At 45.6% G+C, this 13,895-nt stretch overlaps 1 protein-coding gene across 1 annotated transcript in view; it reads left to right on the forward strand.

The window, feature by feature from the left end:
- The window catches only part of TRAFD1 (TRAF-type zinc finger domain containing 1), a 305,815-nt gene that overhangs the window by 92,585 nt on the left and 199,335 nt on the right, over positions 1 to 13,895 (forward strand). The window contains exon 6 of the mRNA XM_086943078.1: positions 7,419 to 7,682. Within this exon, the coding sequence (XP_086799204.1) occupies positions 7,419 to 7,682 (264 nt within the window). The remainder of the gene's footprint in view (positions 1 to 7,418; positions 7,683 to 13,895) is intronic.

Consider the following 13,895-nt stretch of genomic DNA (forward strand, 5'->3'; position numbering starts at 1 on the left):
CTCTGCAACAACCTATCCAATTTCTTCCACAGCAAAATAGTGAATCTCATTTTGCACACCAATCCAAACCCAGAGAAATTATTGCCAAGCTACCGAGACGGCTACCTGACAGAATGGACAACACTCACCAGAAACGACACAACGGTAGTTAAGCGGACCATCCACTCAGGGGCCCCAGTGGACCCATGCCCCCACCACATCTGCAGCCTGGGATTATTACCAATCGGCACCACCCCGACCCACATAATTAACACGTCTGCCACTTTCTCGAATGAATGGAAATTTTCAGATATCCACGCGCTCTTCAAAAAGCCCACAGCTGATCCCAATCGGCAGAGCATTTTCCCACCCTCTCCCTACTTCCCTGTGCAGCCAAAGTGATTGAGAAGGCTGTTAACGAGCAACTCACAACCCACCTTGAAATTCACCACCTTCTAGACAACATACAATCCGGATTCAGAAAGACTCACAGGACCAAAATAACACTCATCTCTGCCACTGACTATATTCGAAACATCATGTCCTGGTCGACATCTCCGTGGCCTTCAACAATGTCTCCCATAACACCCTCATCAGAATACTCTGAGATTGGCATTCAAGGATCTGCTCTCAAATGGATTTGTTCCTTCTTCTTGGGAAGAACCCAAGAGGCTAGGTTGTCACTCTTCACATCAGAGACCAAGAAACTGATATGCGGTGCCACACAGGGATCATTCTGCAGCCACACTCTTCGTCATATATATGACACTGCTCGCCAACATCCTTCGATTGCAAGACCTCACCGTCGTCTCCTATGGCATGACACCAAACTCATCCTCTCCCTGACTGACCAGACGAACACCACCAGAACCAACTTTATCAACTGCATGACTATGGTAGCAGACTGGATGCAAACCAACGGTCTGAATCTCAACTCTGAAAAGACGGAAGTACTGGTCTTCTGCAACAAGGCTGCCCCATCATATTCCATCTGGTGGCTGTCAGAGCTAGGACCAACTGGTAAGGAAAAGTCTATAGCTTAGTCAGAGGCTGTGACAATGTAATGAAACCCAAATTTATATTTCACAACAGGGCTATGGCCTAAAAAATACCTTATTACAATGGATCATAGTTTCAATAATTTTTTTGAAAATTTATTATTGTTATTTTTAAATATATAGAAAATGAATAATCCTTTTTACAATACATTATCGAACATATATTGGTCCCACTACCGCCTTGCCCTCATTTGTCTTAAGTTTTATTCTGTACTGTGTACTTATACTATATGATGATCACCATGACTAAGGATCAATATATGTTTGATATTTTATTGTAAAACGTATTATTCATTTTCTATATATTTAAAAATAACAATAATACATTTTCAAAAAAATTATTGAAACTATGATCCATTGTAATAAGGTATTTTTTAGGCCATAGCCCTGTTGTGAAATATAAATTTGGGTTTCATTACATTGTCACAGCCTCTGACTAAGCTATAGACTTTTCCCTATCAGTTTCTTTCCCTATGTATAGCTAGTCCAGTCACTATATAGGGGTCCCCTTTTTTCCAATTAAAAAGCAAAAAAAAGAGCTAGGACCAACACCTACACCTACAGACTACACAAGAAATCTAGGGATCATCTTGGATGACAAGCTCAACATAACTGCTCAATTCCAAACAGTGTATACCTCCTGCTTCCACAACCTACCCATGCTGCAAAAGATCTTTAAATTGTTGCCTCAGGACACCGGAGGGACCATCAAACAAGTACTCCTCAACAGCAGGCTGAACTACAGCAACACTCGATGCTGGAATCTCCAAACAACTCCTACACAGAAACAAGGCCATGCAGAATGCAGCCGCATGGCTCTTACTCAATATCATGCCGCACCCACATCACACCACACATCCGGAAGCTTCACCCATTCACAAGTGTAGCCAATTCAAACTTCTTACGCACACATACAAAGCCCTACACAACACTGTACCAGAATACCTGAATCGTTCACCAGACATCTATGCCCTGCCTCCCTTTTACACACTCCCAGCTTCCACCAAAGCAAAACTGGAGGTCTCCCGTTTTCCTACATCCCACCTAAGACATGGAACAACCTCCCTCAGCACATCTGAGCCTCCTCCATTCCGCAAGAAGCTGAAGACCTTTCTTTTCATATAAGCACATTGGGACCATACACCTAAACACCTTGCCCAAGCGCCTGGATAGGCTCTTGGGTGAGAAGTGCGCTATACAAATCAACATAACACCCTTTATAAGCTTTTCACAAAGTTAGGAAAGTGTGGGGTGAAAAGGAAAGCAATTAGAACCTTGTACTTTCAACTGTGCAGGTTCAATCAGGAGTTTGCTAAAGCACAACTACTCTCCCGTAAGGGTCTCAAGGAGCTAGGGGTGGGGGGGGGGGGTGCAGGTTCCATTCCATCAAGGAGGGGGTCTGTCGAAGAGCCAGGTTTTGAGGTTTCTTGCAAAGATGGGGAGCGATGTCTGTCTGAGGTGGAGGGGAAGGGCGTTCCATGCTTTGGCCGCGAGGAAGGAGAAGGAGCAGCCTCCCGATCTGGTCTTTCTGGTGCGGGGGACCTCGGCGTAGGAAAGCTGGGCTGATCGTAGGGTCCTTTGGGGTGCGTGGAATTTGAGCCGGCTGTTCAGGTATGCTGGTCCGGTGCCGTGGAGGGCCTTGTGTGCGTGGGTGAGCATCTTAAAGGTGATTCTCGCCTCGATGGGGAGCCAGTGGAGTGTGCGCAGGTGCTGGGAGATGTGGCAGTGTTTTGGCAGGTTGAGGACCAGTCTTGCGGCGGCATTCTGGATGTTCTGTAGCTTGCGGATGAGGTTTTTGTTTATTCCGGCGTAGAGTGCGTTGCCTTAGTCTAGTCTGCTGGTGACCAGGGCGTGAGTGACAGTCTTTCGGTGTTCGAGGGGGATCCATTTGAAGGTCTTACGAAGGAGGCGGAGGGTGTGGAAGCAGGAAGATGAGACGGAGTTGATCGGGCGGTCCATTTTGAGCTCGGAGTCCAGGATGATTCCCAGGTTGCATGCGTGTTCTGTGGGGGTTGGCGGTTTTCCGAGGGCGGTGGGCCACCAGGTGTCGCTCCAGGCGTCGGGGTTTGGGCCCATGATGAGTACTTCTGTTTTGTTGGTGTTTAGTTGTAGGCAGCTGTTTTTCATCCAATAGACGACTGCTTCCATGCCTTTTCGAAAGTTGCGTCTGACGGTGTTGGGCTCGTTGGATAGGGAGAGGATGAGCTGGGTGTCGTCTGCGTATGACACGATGTTGAGTCCGTAGGTTCTGATTGATGGGGGCAAGTGGAGCCATGTAGACATTGAAGAGCGTTGGGCTGAGGGAGGAGCCCTGGGGGACTCTGCAGGTGGTAGGTGTGGGGTCTGAGTGGAAAGGGGGGAGTCTGACCCGTTGCGTCCTGCTGGAGAGGAAGGAGCAGATCCAGTCGAGGGCCTTGTCCTGGATTCCTGCGTCGTAGAGTCTGCGTATTAGGGTGCGGTGGGAGACTGTGTCGAACGCCGCTGATAGGTCTAGGAGGATGAGGGCTACTGTTTCTCCTTTGTCCAGTAGGGTGCGGATGTCGTCTGTTGCGGCGAGGAGGGCGGTTTCTGTACTGTGGTTTTTTCTGAAGCCGGATTGAGAGGAGTCAAGGATGTTGTGTTCTTCAATGAATGTGGCGAGTTGGCTGTTGATGGCTTTCTCGATGACTTTCGCTGGGAAAGGGAGCAGCGAGATGGGTCTGTAGTTTTTGAGGTCGGTGGGGTCCCCTGAGGGTTTCTTCAGGAGGGGGTTGACCTCTGCGTGTTTCCAGTCGTCGGGGAACGAGGCGGTCGCCAGGGAGCGGTTGATGGTGTTGCAGAGCATGGGTGCGATGGTGTCAGCGGCTCTGTTGAAGATGTGGGGTAAGGGGTCCGTGGGGGCCCCTGAGTGGATTGACTTCATTGTCTTCAGTGTGTCTTTGGTGGTGAGGGCTGTCCAGTCATCAATCGCTGGTTTCCGGGTGTCGGGGGTGGTTGGTGAGGGTTCAGTGTGTTGGTTGTCTTCGTCGAAGTTGTCGTAGATGCTCTTGATTTTGTGGTGGAAAAAGGTGCTGAGTTTGTCGCAGAGGTCTTGTGAGGTAGGGATGTCGGTAGACTCGCTGGTGGGTTGGGCAAACTCCTTGATGATGCTGAAGAGTTCCTTGCTGTTGTGTGCGTGGGTGGAGATTCTGTCTTCAATCGCTTTTTTCCTCGTTTCTCTGAGTTGATGGTGAGCGTTGGTGGTGGCTCTGAAGTTGTTGTGGGCTTCTGTGGATATGGTGTTTCTCCAGGCCTTTTCGAGGCGGCGGCATGTGCGCCTGGACTCTCGAAGTTCGGTGGTAAACCATCTGGCTTTCTTGGCACAGGTATTGTTGTTTTTCTTGAGGGGGGCTATGGTGTTGGTGCTGTCCGAGATCCATCTATGCAGGGTTTGGGCTGCGGTGTTGGGGTCGTCGTTTTCCGCGATGGTTGGGGTGGAGTTGTTGAGTGAGGAGATGAGCTGGTCGTCGGTGATTTTGGTCCAGTTTCTTTGTGGAAGCAGGTGCTGGTGTCTGTGGATGGTGGGTGTTCTGAAGGTGAAGTGGACGCAACGATGGTCGGTCCATGGTGTGGCTGAAGGTGATGGAGTTTCCTGTAGTGAAGAGGGGGTCGAGGGTGTGTCCTGCTGAGTGCGTGGGCTCGGTCACGATCTGGCAGAGTCCAATGTTGTGGAGGTTGTCCAGGAGGCATGTGGTGTTGGGGTCCAGTTGATTGTAGAGGTGGAAGTTGAGGTCTCCCAGCAGGGTGTAGTTGGTGGATGCGATGGGCTGCGGGGAGATAATGTCCATGATTGAGTTGGCGAAGGGTCCGCGGGGTCCAGGGGGTCGGTAGATGAGGGTTCCTCAGAGGTGGGCAGTGGGGCTGGCCAGTATCTTGAAGTGAAGGTGTTCCATCAGTTCTGTGGACTCGTCAGGGAGTGTGCTCAGGCGGAGGCTGCATCTGTGTTTGAATTACTTACTCAGTGCTGCGTGAGGCAGGAAGGAGCTCTGTGGCTGCCCTAACGGTAAATCGGCAAGCAGCAAGGTAAGTGAGACTGATGGCAAGTAAGTGACGGTGAAGAAGTGTGAATGAGTAATATTAGTGAGGGAATGTAAGTTAGAACATGATCTGCTTGCGTGACTGCTTGCCCTTACCATACTGAAAGTAATTCATTAAATATTTACAGGTCCACCCTTTGTCAAATACTGGTGCTGACATACTGGAGGTAATGCTGGCAGTGGCATACTACAGATAATTAGATGCCCTAGCAAAATGCAGGTGCAGGCATACTGGAGGTAGTTCTTAGCATAACTAGTATCTGTGGCAAAATCAAGACACTAGTATAATAGAATATAATTCTTGGCGGACTAGGTTCCAAGGAAAAGTGTTGGCCTTGACATACTGGAGGCAACTTTTAGTAATGTAAACTGCTGCCACTTGCTCATTGGAGTTAGTCCTCGGCTTATGGGAGAACAACCATGGTATATGGGAGGGTAGCATCCATTAGAAAATGCCGGGCTTGTTATACTAGTGGTGCTTTTTGACATAATGGTCACCCATGATATATAGATGCCATTAATAGCAAGACTCTGGCATTGGCATATCTTGTGTCCTTTTTGGCTTTAGGAAAAACCCAATGCATAAGGGGCCAGTCTGAATAAAATGTTGGCCTTGTCACAATGGAGTTCTTTTTTGACAGATCGGTGCACCATAGTATCTTTTGAAAGACAGATGGGGCTGACTCCTGGTTAATGACTGACTACATTGGTTTGCCACTTAATGCAAGCAGTTTAAGAGAGGTCCTTTTCTGAAACAAAGATGCAGGCAAAAAGAGCGCCTCTGAATTCTCTGGAAGGCTTTGTCCGTGATAACGCATTCCTGAAGCTGGGGATTTTAGTCTCTTGGCTCTGGGATGAGCATGTATTTGTATATATTCGAAGAGCATTCTCAAGAGCCACGTACTGTTGTGTTTTGCAAATGTGTACATGCTTTTATATAGAAGCATTGTCAGTAATGCATGCTGAGCTTACAGCTCAATGTATTTCCTTAGCGTGCTTGCCCTAATAGTAAAAGCTTTGTGTTAGTGACCTCTAGATACAGTCTTAAACATCCTATATACTCTGTTTGCATATTCTGACTTGGCATCAGTCTTTTATTCTCACACCCATACAGTGGCACTGTAAACTGGTTGTCTTTGACCCAAAAAAACGTTGTGGGCCTCAAGTAATGAGAATTTCACACTCTCTTGTTTAACATCCTTCTCGCTCCTAATAAATGTGTTGCACCAGGCAACAAATTCCTCTTTGGCTACCTGTGGCGCTCTGTTAAATATAATAAATATGAAAATTTGCATTTGTTCTCAATTTTTTTTATTTTTTTGCTCATTTTGCTCAATTTTTTGCCAGCTGGTACACTTGAGCTATAATGATGCCTATTTCAGCTATTTGCAATAATGAGTTACGTGGATTGTGTTATTTCAACAAATGTATTTGTTTTTTTGACAGTGCAGTGCCCAGATGAAATAAATTCTGATTGCAACCAGAGCCATCCACTTCCAACACAATACACTTGGATAGATAATGCATGATTTGCATGATACTAAATACCTCTATAAAGCAATAAGGCTTAAGAAAACTATATAGTTGCCTGGAACACAATAGTTGGATTTCTGGACCCTGACAATAGTGTGTTTAGGGGAATGAATGAATGAATGAAAAAGAAGAGAAAGGCTCCGGCTTGAAAAGTTTCATTCAGTTCTAAGCCGGTGCAGTTGTTGCTCCTCCTGGTAATTTCTCCATGTGCATTACAAGTAGTGGGTGTATAATGTATGTGAAGCCTTACTGTTATGCCTCATTGTTACTAAATTGCAATGCAGCTGCCACTACCGCCTTTGGTAACCAATATTGATCCTATACTATGCGTAGGCTATAGATCCTTGGAGTTTCTAGACTGTGAACCCTTGACAAGAGTCCCGCACCTACAGCTGGAGTGACATTCCCTGTTAATAACGGTCTTGGAGGAGGATGTGCGAAATCTCGACTGTGAATCAATTGGCTACAGCAGGAGAGGCCTAGGTGGAACCTCATTGCATGCTGATGGGTTTATGCTAGTTGATTGTCAATAGCCCAAGGGTTCTGACTGGGGTCTGCTCCTAGTCTCATTCACCAGGGAGATGTGGGGGAGGGTGATGGACCGAGATAGGGGGTATTCAGCGGGTTGCAAGGGAAGAAGAGTGACTGTATGCTACAGTTGTTCCTAATAGGCAGGCGTGGAGGAGGACAAAGAGTTGGGACTTTAATTCCTGTTCATTCATAATTGTCCTATCCATCATAATGTTTACTATCACTATGTTCTATAAAGTGTTTGTTTTTTGTCCTTTTCAAGTTGTTGATGAAGAAAATGTGCAAAGGAATCTGATCCCTGGATTGACTTCTCCTGGATGGGAAAGTTCAAATTCTGATTATCTGTTGGCACTTAGTCTCCAAAATGAGTTTCCTTCCAGTAATAACGTGGACCAAAAGACAGACCGCTGGAGAGAATTCTATTCTAAAGATCGCAGTCCATCCAAGTACCTTCACGAACACACCACCAACAACCTTTACTCAGGCGATCTTTCCATTCCAGTAAATAATATAACTGAACCGAAATGTAAGTAGCCCTGATTTATGCATTCATAATGACCATTTTTAATTCATGCATAATTTCATGCTATGTTTTCTAGAGCTGATTACATGTGGAACTTCCGATATTGTTCTAGTGTTCAGGTAACAATGTCTGCCTGGCTGTCTTTCCTTGAAGTACTGATAGGCAAGGTTTTTGAATTGAGGTTGCGTTGCATTTCCAACAGACAGTAACTGCAGTGGGACAGTATTCTTAACCTAATTATAAATGCTCCCCACAATCATTTGACACCCAAGCCTACTTTCACTTTCCGGAAATGTTAATATTTGGTCTAAGGAGAAGAAAGGACAAAACAATGTCAGGGACGAGCATTACTGAGACTTTACTGTGCTGGGTAATCTCCCCTTGATCTCTAGCAGGGGTCTCCAGCTTTTTCTGTAGTGAGAGCTACTTTTGATCAGTGACAATCATTGTGAGCTACTGTAGGCTGAGCAACTCTTGCATTGTTACCGGACGTCCCCACGCCCAGCTTAATTAACTTTAAGCCTAATGTCCATGAAGCCAGATGCTATTCGTTGAACAGAATACTTTGACTAGGGGCACTATCACATGTGTGTTAGGGAGAACGTGGTCTTTGGGGATATATGAACATGTATGCTTATGAGTGTGATATGTGTACGGGTGACTGAGCGACTATGGCACAGGACATACCTTTCGCTTATGTGGCCCCGTTACATATATAACCCAATTGGGTGATATTTAAAGTGCAGGAAATGTTCTTCAAACATGTTCAGAATCTGGAAAATTTTTATACATTTTAAATTTCTCCAAAGAAAGTAATGACTGTATTTTTCACTTATAAATATGGCACTGTATCGAGAAAATTAAACCGAAGTTGGCTTTGTTTCTATGCATTCCATAAAACTCTTCATTTACGTCTTCTCTAATTTCCAAGTGTCACATTTACAAACACAAAGCATCTTGCTCTTAGTGGCCTAGAGACCGTGGCGTAGCTAGAGTTTCGGGCGCCCGGGGGCTATCCCTCAGATTGCCGCCCATGGCATGTAGCGGGGGTGGGGCGGATGCTAGATAAAAAGAACCGCTAACACTTGAAAAAGGTCCAAGAGACATGTGGCATCACCGCTAATAGTTACATTAATCATGCAAGTTACATGCACATACATGACCAGGGCCAAGGCTACACAGGTGAATACACCGGCAGTACAAAGACATACAATTGATGGACGGATTGCAGAACAGATCAAAACATTCACCCCCAGTCAAGAGATCTAAGTTAAATCCATCATTCTTTTGCTCACCATGCAACCCCAGTTTAGACTTGGTCATACGCAAATCAGGACTGATTTGCATATGGCCGGGTGTAAACTGGAATGGCACAAGGAGCAAAAAAACGAAGGCTTTAGGCCCAGATCTTTGTACTGGGGTGAATGTGTGGCATTGTCTGCATTCTGTCCATCAATTGTTCTATTTGCTATAATAATATAAAAGTACAGAGGTATCAAGGTTGACTTATTAGCAACCTCTCATATATTTAACCAAAAATATGACCAGAGCAGTGGCAATGTGTTGGTCTGAATAGATGTTATTGCACCTTCCTAATTTGAGGCTAGTAATGACTCCTCGAATTTGTTTCTGCTTTTAAGCACTCCTCAGGACTTAGAGTTTTAAAAAGTTCATGATTGTGTTGTATGACTGTCAGATGCTGGCTAACCAACATGATTTCAGATCTGCGCTGTGTTTATTCGCAATAGTGGCTGCGACTCTCTCGGTGATGGCTCACAAATATAACTGGACAGTTTCACATTCATGCACTCTGCATCCCCCTGTCCTGCTTGCTGGACTGATTTCCCATAACTTGCTGTTGGCAAAAAAAACCAAATAGCATGTTTAAATATTCAGGGGTCTTCACAAATAGGGTTAAACCTAACCGTGAAACAGAGAATCCTAACGAAACCAGGTGTGAGAACAATTGCATACATGAAAGTAGACTCGTATAGCCCCAACATCAGACTACAAGTGTCCTCTGTAATACCGGTTTGTTTTGTGTTTTGAAAGTTACAGCCTGTAACTGTATGCACACAAATATCAGAAGGGAGTAGTCCTTTAAAATCTAAAATATATTGATATATGCAGAAGTCAATCAGTGAATAAAAGTTGATACAAGCATGAGTGTACATCATTAAAAGTTGCAAGGATCAGATGCCTTTAAAGTACAACTGTTGGGCTCAAAACAGAGATATTAGGATTACGTGCATTAAGAAAACGATGGACCGTAGGCACAAAAATCTGGTCTTATTTATTACACCAAGGAGCTTAGGGGATTACAGGAACAGGTCGTCCCCCCCTCTCCATGTACTAGCAACAACACAGGACATGTTCCTTGTGGTGGTAAGATTGTACCTAGTCAAACTCTCCTATGTTCACATTAGGATAGGACCATAGCCCACCGTTCTGACTGATAGTTTTCTAGACCAGGTTCACCACTTTCAGAATGTTCATTAAAAGAGAGAGCGCTGTTCACCCGTTCACCTCTATCTTAATCTCCCTCCCCTGCCAACAGACGAGTGAAGAGAATGAAAAAAGGGTTACGACCAGAAAAAAGTGAGGAAAAGAGTGGTATCGCCTCACGGGAGTAACACCATGGAGGCTTTGCAGGAAGGTACTCGCCTGCCGCCTAGGTTCTCATCATTAGCGTACACCACTCAAACAGAAATCGTGGGGTGAAAAGAAGAAAAGAATGGTGAAGGTGCTAGGGCAGCAGTGCCTGCATGTGCACCACGGTTGGTACACTGCAAGACTGGACCCAACAGTGCAGAGAAGAGTGACACCAGTAGTGCCACTCTGCTCTAGTGAGGTTAAAAATTAGCTAGTACTCGCTGGCCCTCTCTACTTTATTCTTGGCTGCGAGTCTGCTCGTATTTAAAACGCCGACATGTTTCGTTGCCAATTGAAAAGACTAAAGGCAACTTCTTCAGGGATTAGGTCTGTCACTCCACCCTGCACCCATTCACTGGTGTTCAATTTCACCTGCTGTGGAAGGCATACCTATACCTCCTTTATGGTGATGTCTGTATCACTTGTTGTAAATACTGTTCCCGAGAACTGCTCCAGTCAGTCTCGGAAAGAAGTTAGAACCGGGCGTTGTCTCGGCAGCCAAAAATCTGATCACAAAGTACTGGCTGCATATTGCGACCAGTTAAATACTATACTTCTGCCAAAGACGGTAAATGTGGACCCTGCAAGCCTGATTTTAAATGGATCTCATTCGCACACCTGGGACGAGTGATGGAGGATCCGTCAGTAAGCAAGATCTTGACGGGCTGTTAATAAGGGCAGCGTATCTGGGGCCTCTTCCCATAAAAACTAGCCCACACAGCCCCAGCACTGCGTCTCAATGTGGTCATGAGTTCCTACGGGTTGACCTACTTGTAACTTGCCCTCTACTAGATTATGTAGTAGCGCAAAGCATTTCGATCTGTCTTTACAATAAAGATGTATTCTCTGTGCTGCTGGGTACTTTGTGAGGTAGTTGGCAGGAGTTAGGGACCTTGACATGCCATCTCTCTGGGCTCTTTGTGTTACCCGTTGCGCTGAAGTGGGTATCAGCTGACAACCAGCACAGCATGAAACAAAACATAGATATGTACGAAAAAAGACATCTCCTCTGCAAAGTTCTTGTACCTAAGACATAACATGGGGAGAAACAAAACACTGTGGCGCAAAACTTATTATTAAAAATACAAATATATATACATCCCTGCATCCAGAATTTATGACCATTACACAAACTTTATATTCTAAGAAAGTCTAAATTTCTTTCTGCATACATATTTAATTTTTTATTCTTTAACGTTCTCCACTATAAAGAATGCATATCAAACGGACTACACTGTCCTGCGTTGTTCTGTCCTGCCTGTAACAGGATGTTGACCAACTGTGCGGCTTTGCTCCTGGTGCAAAGCCCAGAGTGTGGTTAGCCAGGGGGGGTCAGATCAAAAGATAAAGTTAAACTCCACTAACACTGTTTGCATATGCAAGCGTTCATATCTTTCTTTTTTCTGTTAATATAATAATTCAATCGAAACTGTGTGTTGCACGCTGGGCAGACCCCTACCCATTGTGTTCTGGCCTGTTGCAACTCTCACTAACTGTGGCAATAATTCGAACTCCTGAACCTTTATTACTTCACTGAGAGACCAATCGTGCTCCTCTATCATCGTTCTTCCGTCCACGCTATACGTCTGGATACAGGCTCCGCAACCGTTGCAAACTCATTTCCTCACTTTTCTGGTTTAAGGAGTTATCAGTAGCGCTAGGTGTTTTAGGAGAAGGCAATTCTTGAATTTGCAAATGAAACGCTAGGCCATTAAGGAATGTAATAAACTTTCTAGCCATTCATATTTGGGTTATAGCCTGCTGGAGGCAAGAGTATTTCCTACAAGACCCAAGAGTACAGCTCGCTGGAAATAAAATGAAACAAATCAGAAGGGCATTATATTTGTAATGCTTATTTTGGTCCCTTATGTTATATTTTACCAACGCCACTGATCTAGTAGAGTATTGGCTGTTGAGGCCATTGAAGAGACATGAATCGAAATTTGCCTAGCATTTGTAACGGTAAGTTTCAATTCTATTAAGGACACGGAGGCGAGGATTATGCTTTTCTTTCTTCGCATTTATTACAAATTAGAAAACACAGCAGCCTTAGAAAAGCTCATAATGCAGAGAAATGCTTCAAAACCAACAATAAAGCATTTTTTGTTATATAACTCAAGAAAAACAATGTCTCTGGGACTACAACTCCCATTACAACAATATAACAGTCCGAAACAGAGTCCTTCCTCTATGTCCACAATCCATAGATAGGCAGTCCTTTCTCCCTGTTCCTCCTCTTTCTTCGCGCAAGTTACGCCATCAGTTCATTGGTCTGGCTTGGAACCATCATTTCCTAACAGAAGAAACAGAACTGCGTCAGCGTCGTAACGGACAATTCAGGATTTCACAATTGAGTCAACTATGCAAGGTTTCAGATTTAACCATGATGGAAAATTTCAAAACCTGATTACTTACTGCCATACGGGGGGGTGTCGCTTGACGATATACTGGGTGGGATAATCCTCGCCTCCGTGTCCTTAATAGAATTGAAACTTACCGTTACAAATGCTAGGCAAATTTCGATTCTATGGCAGGACCGGAGGCTCAGATTATGCTAGTTCAAAGCTTACTTACCACCAAGCTTGCAATATCCACCACCGGCTTAAAGTAAAACCTCTTAAAGGTGGAATCGGAGGACCAGTCCGCGGCCCGCATCAAATCCTCTAAACGAGCTCCTGCAGAGAAAGCCTTAGAGGCCATGGCCCCTCTGGCAGAGTGAGCTCCGAAACGTTTAGTATCAATACCTGCCTCTTGCATGACCCAACGCACCCACCTGGCTATGGTGGGGGAAGAGACCGCATGGTGTGGTTTACGCAAGGCAATTAACAATTGTCTCTCGCCCGGAGGGCGAATGTCCCAAGTCATATCTTCATAAGCTTTCAGACACTGAACAACACATAGCTTCGGGACATCCATGAAAGCCGGGTACGAAATCGTTCTAGAAGCCGACTTTGTGCGGCGACCAATTGTGAATGTGACACCATCTGGTGAGAACACTCGTGCTGAGACATCTAGAGCACGCACATCCGACACTCTCCGGCAGGACACCAAGCACAGCAACATAGCCAGTTTCGCCGAGAGTTCCTTGACCGATAGGTACCTGTTAGGTTGCCAGGACAAAAAGAGATTCAAAACCAAATTGACGTCCCAAAGGACTGAGTACCGGGGCTCTGGTGGCAACGCTAGTCGGACGCCCCGCAAAAGCCGGCATACGAAAGGGTGTACTCCGATCGGAGCACCGTCAACTGGGTGATGCGCCGCCGATATAGCGGAACGCACAGCATTAATCGTGCGGTAGGCAAAACCACCCACGGCCAATTCCGTCAAATAATTCAGCACCGGTACGAGTCCTGCGACCAAGGGATCCAAACTCCGTCGAAGACACCAACGCACCCACTTAGACCAAGCGGATTTGTAGCGCTTTGACGTACTGGCAGCCCAGGCCTTGGATAACAGACCTTCAGCTGCTCTCGAAAGGCCCGGGAGCGACCAACGTCTCCTGAAAGCCTCCATGCCATGAGGCGGAGAGAGCCGTGAACGATGAGAGGATGAGGATCCCGATCC

The sequence above is a fragment of the Lissotriton vulgaris genome, chromosome 11 (genome assembly GCF_964263255.1).
Source record: "Lissotriton vulgaris chromosome 11, aLisVul1.2, whole genome shotgun sequence".
In the NCBI taxonomy this organism is placed as follows: Eukaryota; Metazoa; Chordata; class Amphibia; order Caudata; family Salamandridae; genus Lissotriton; species Lissotriton vulgaris.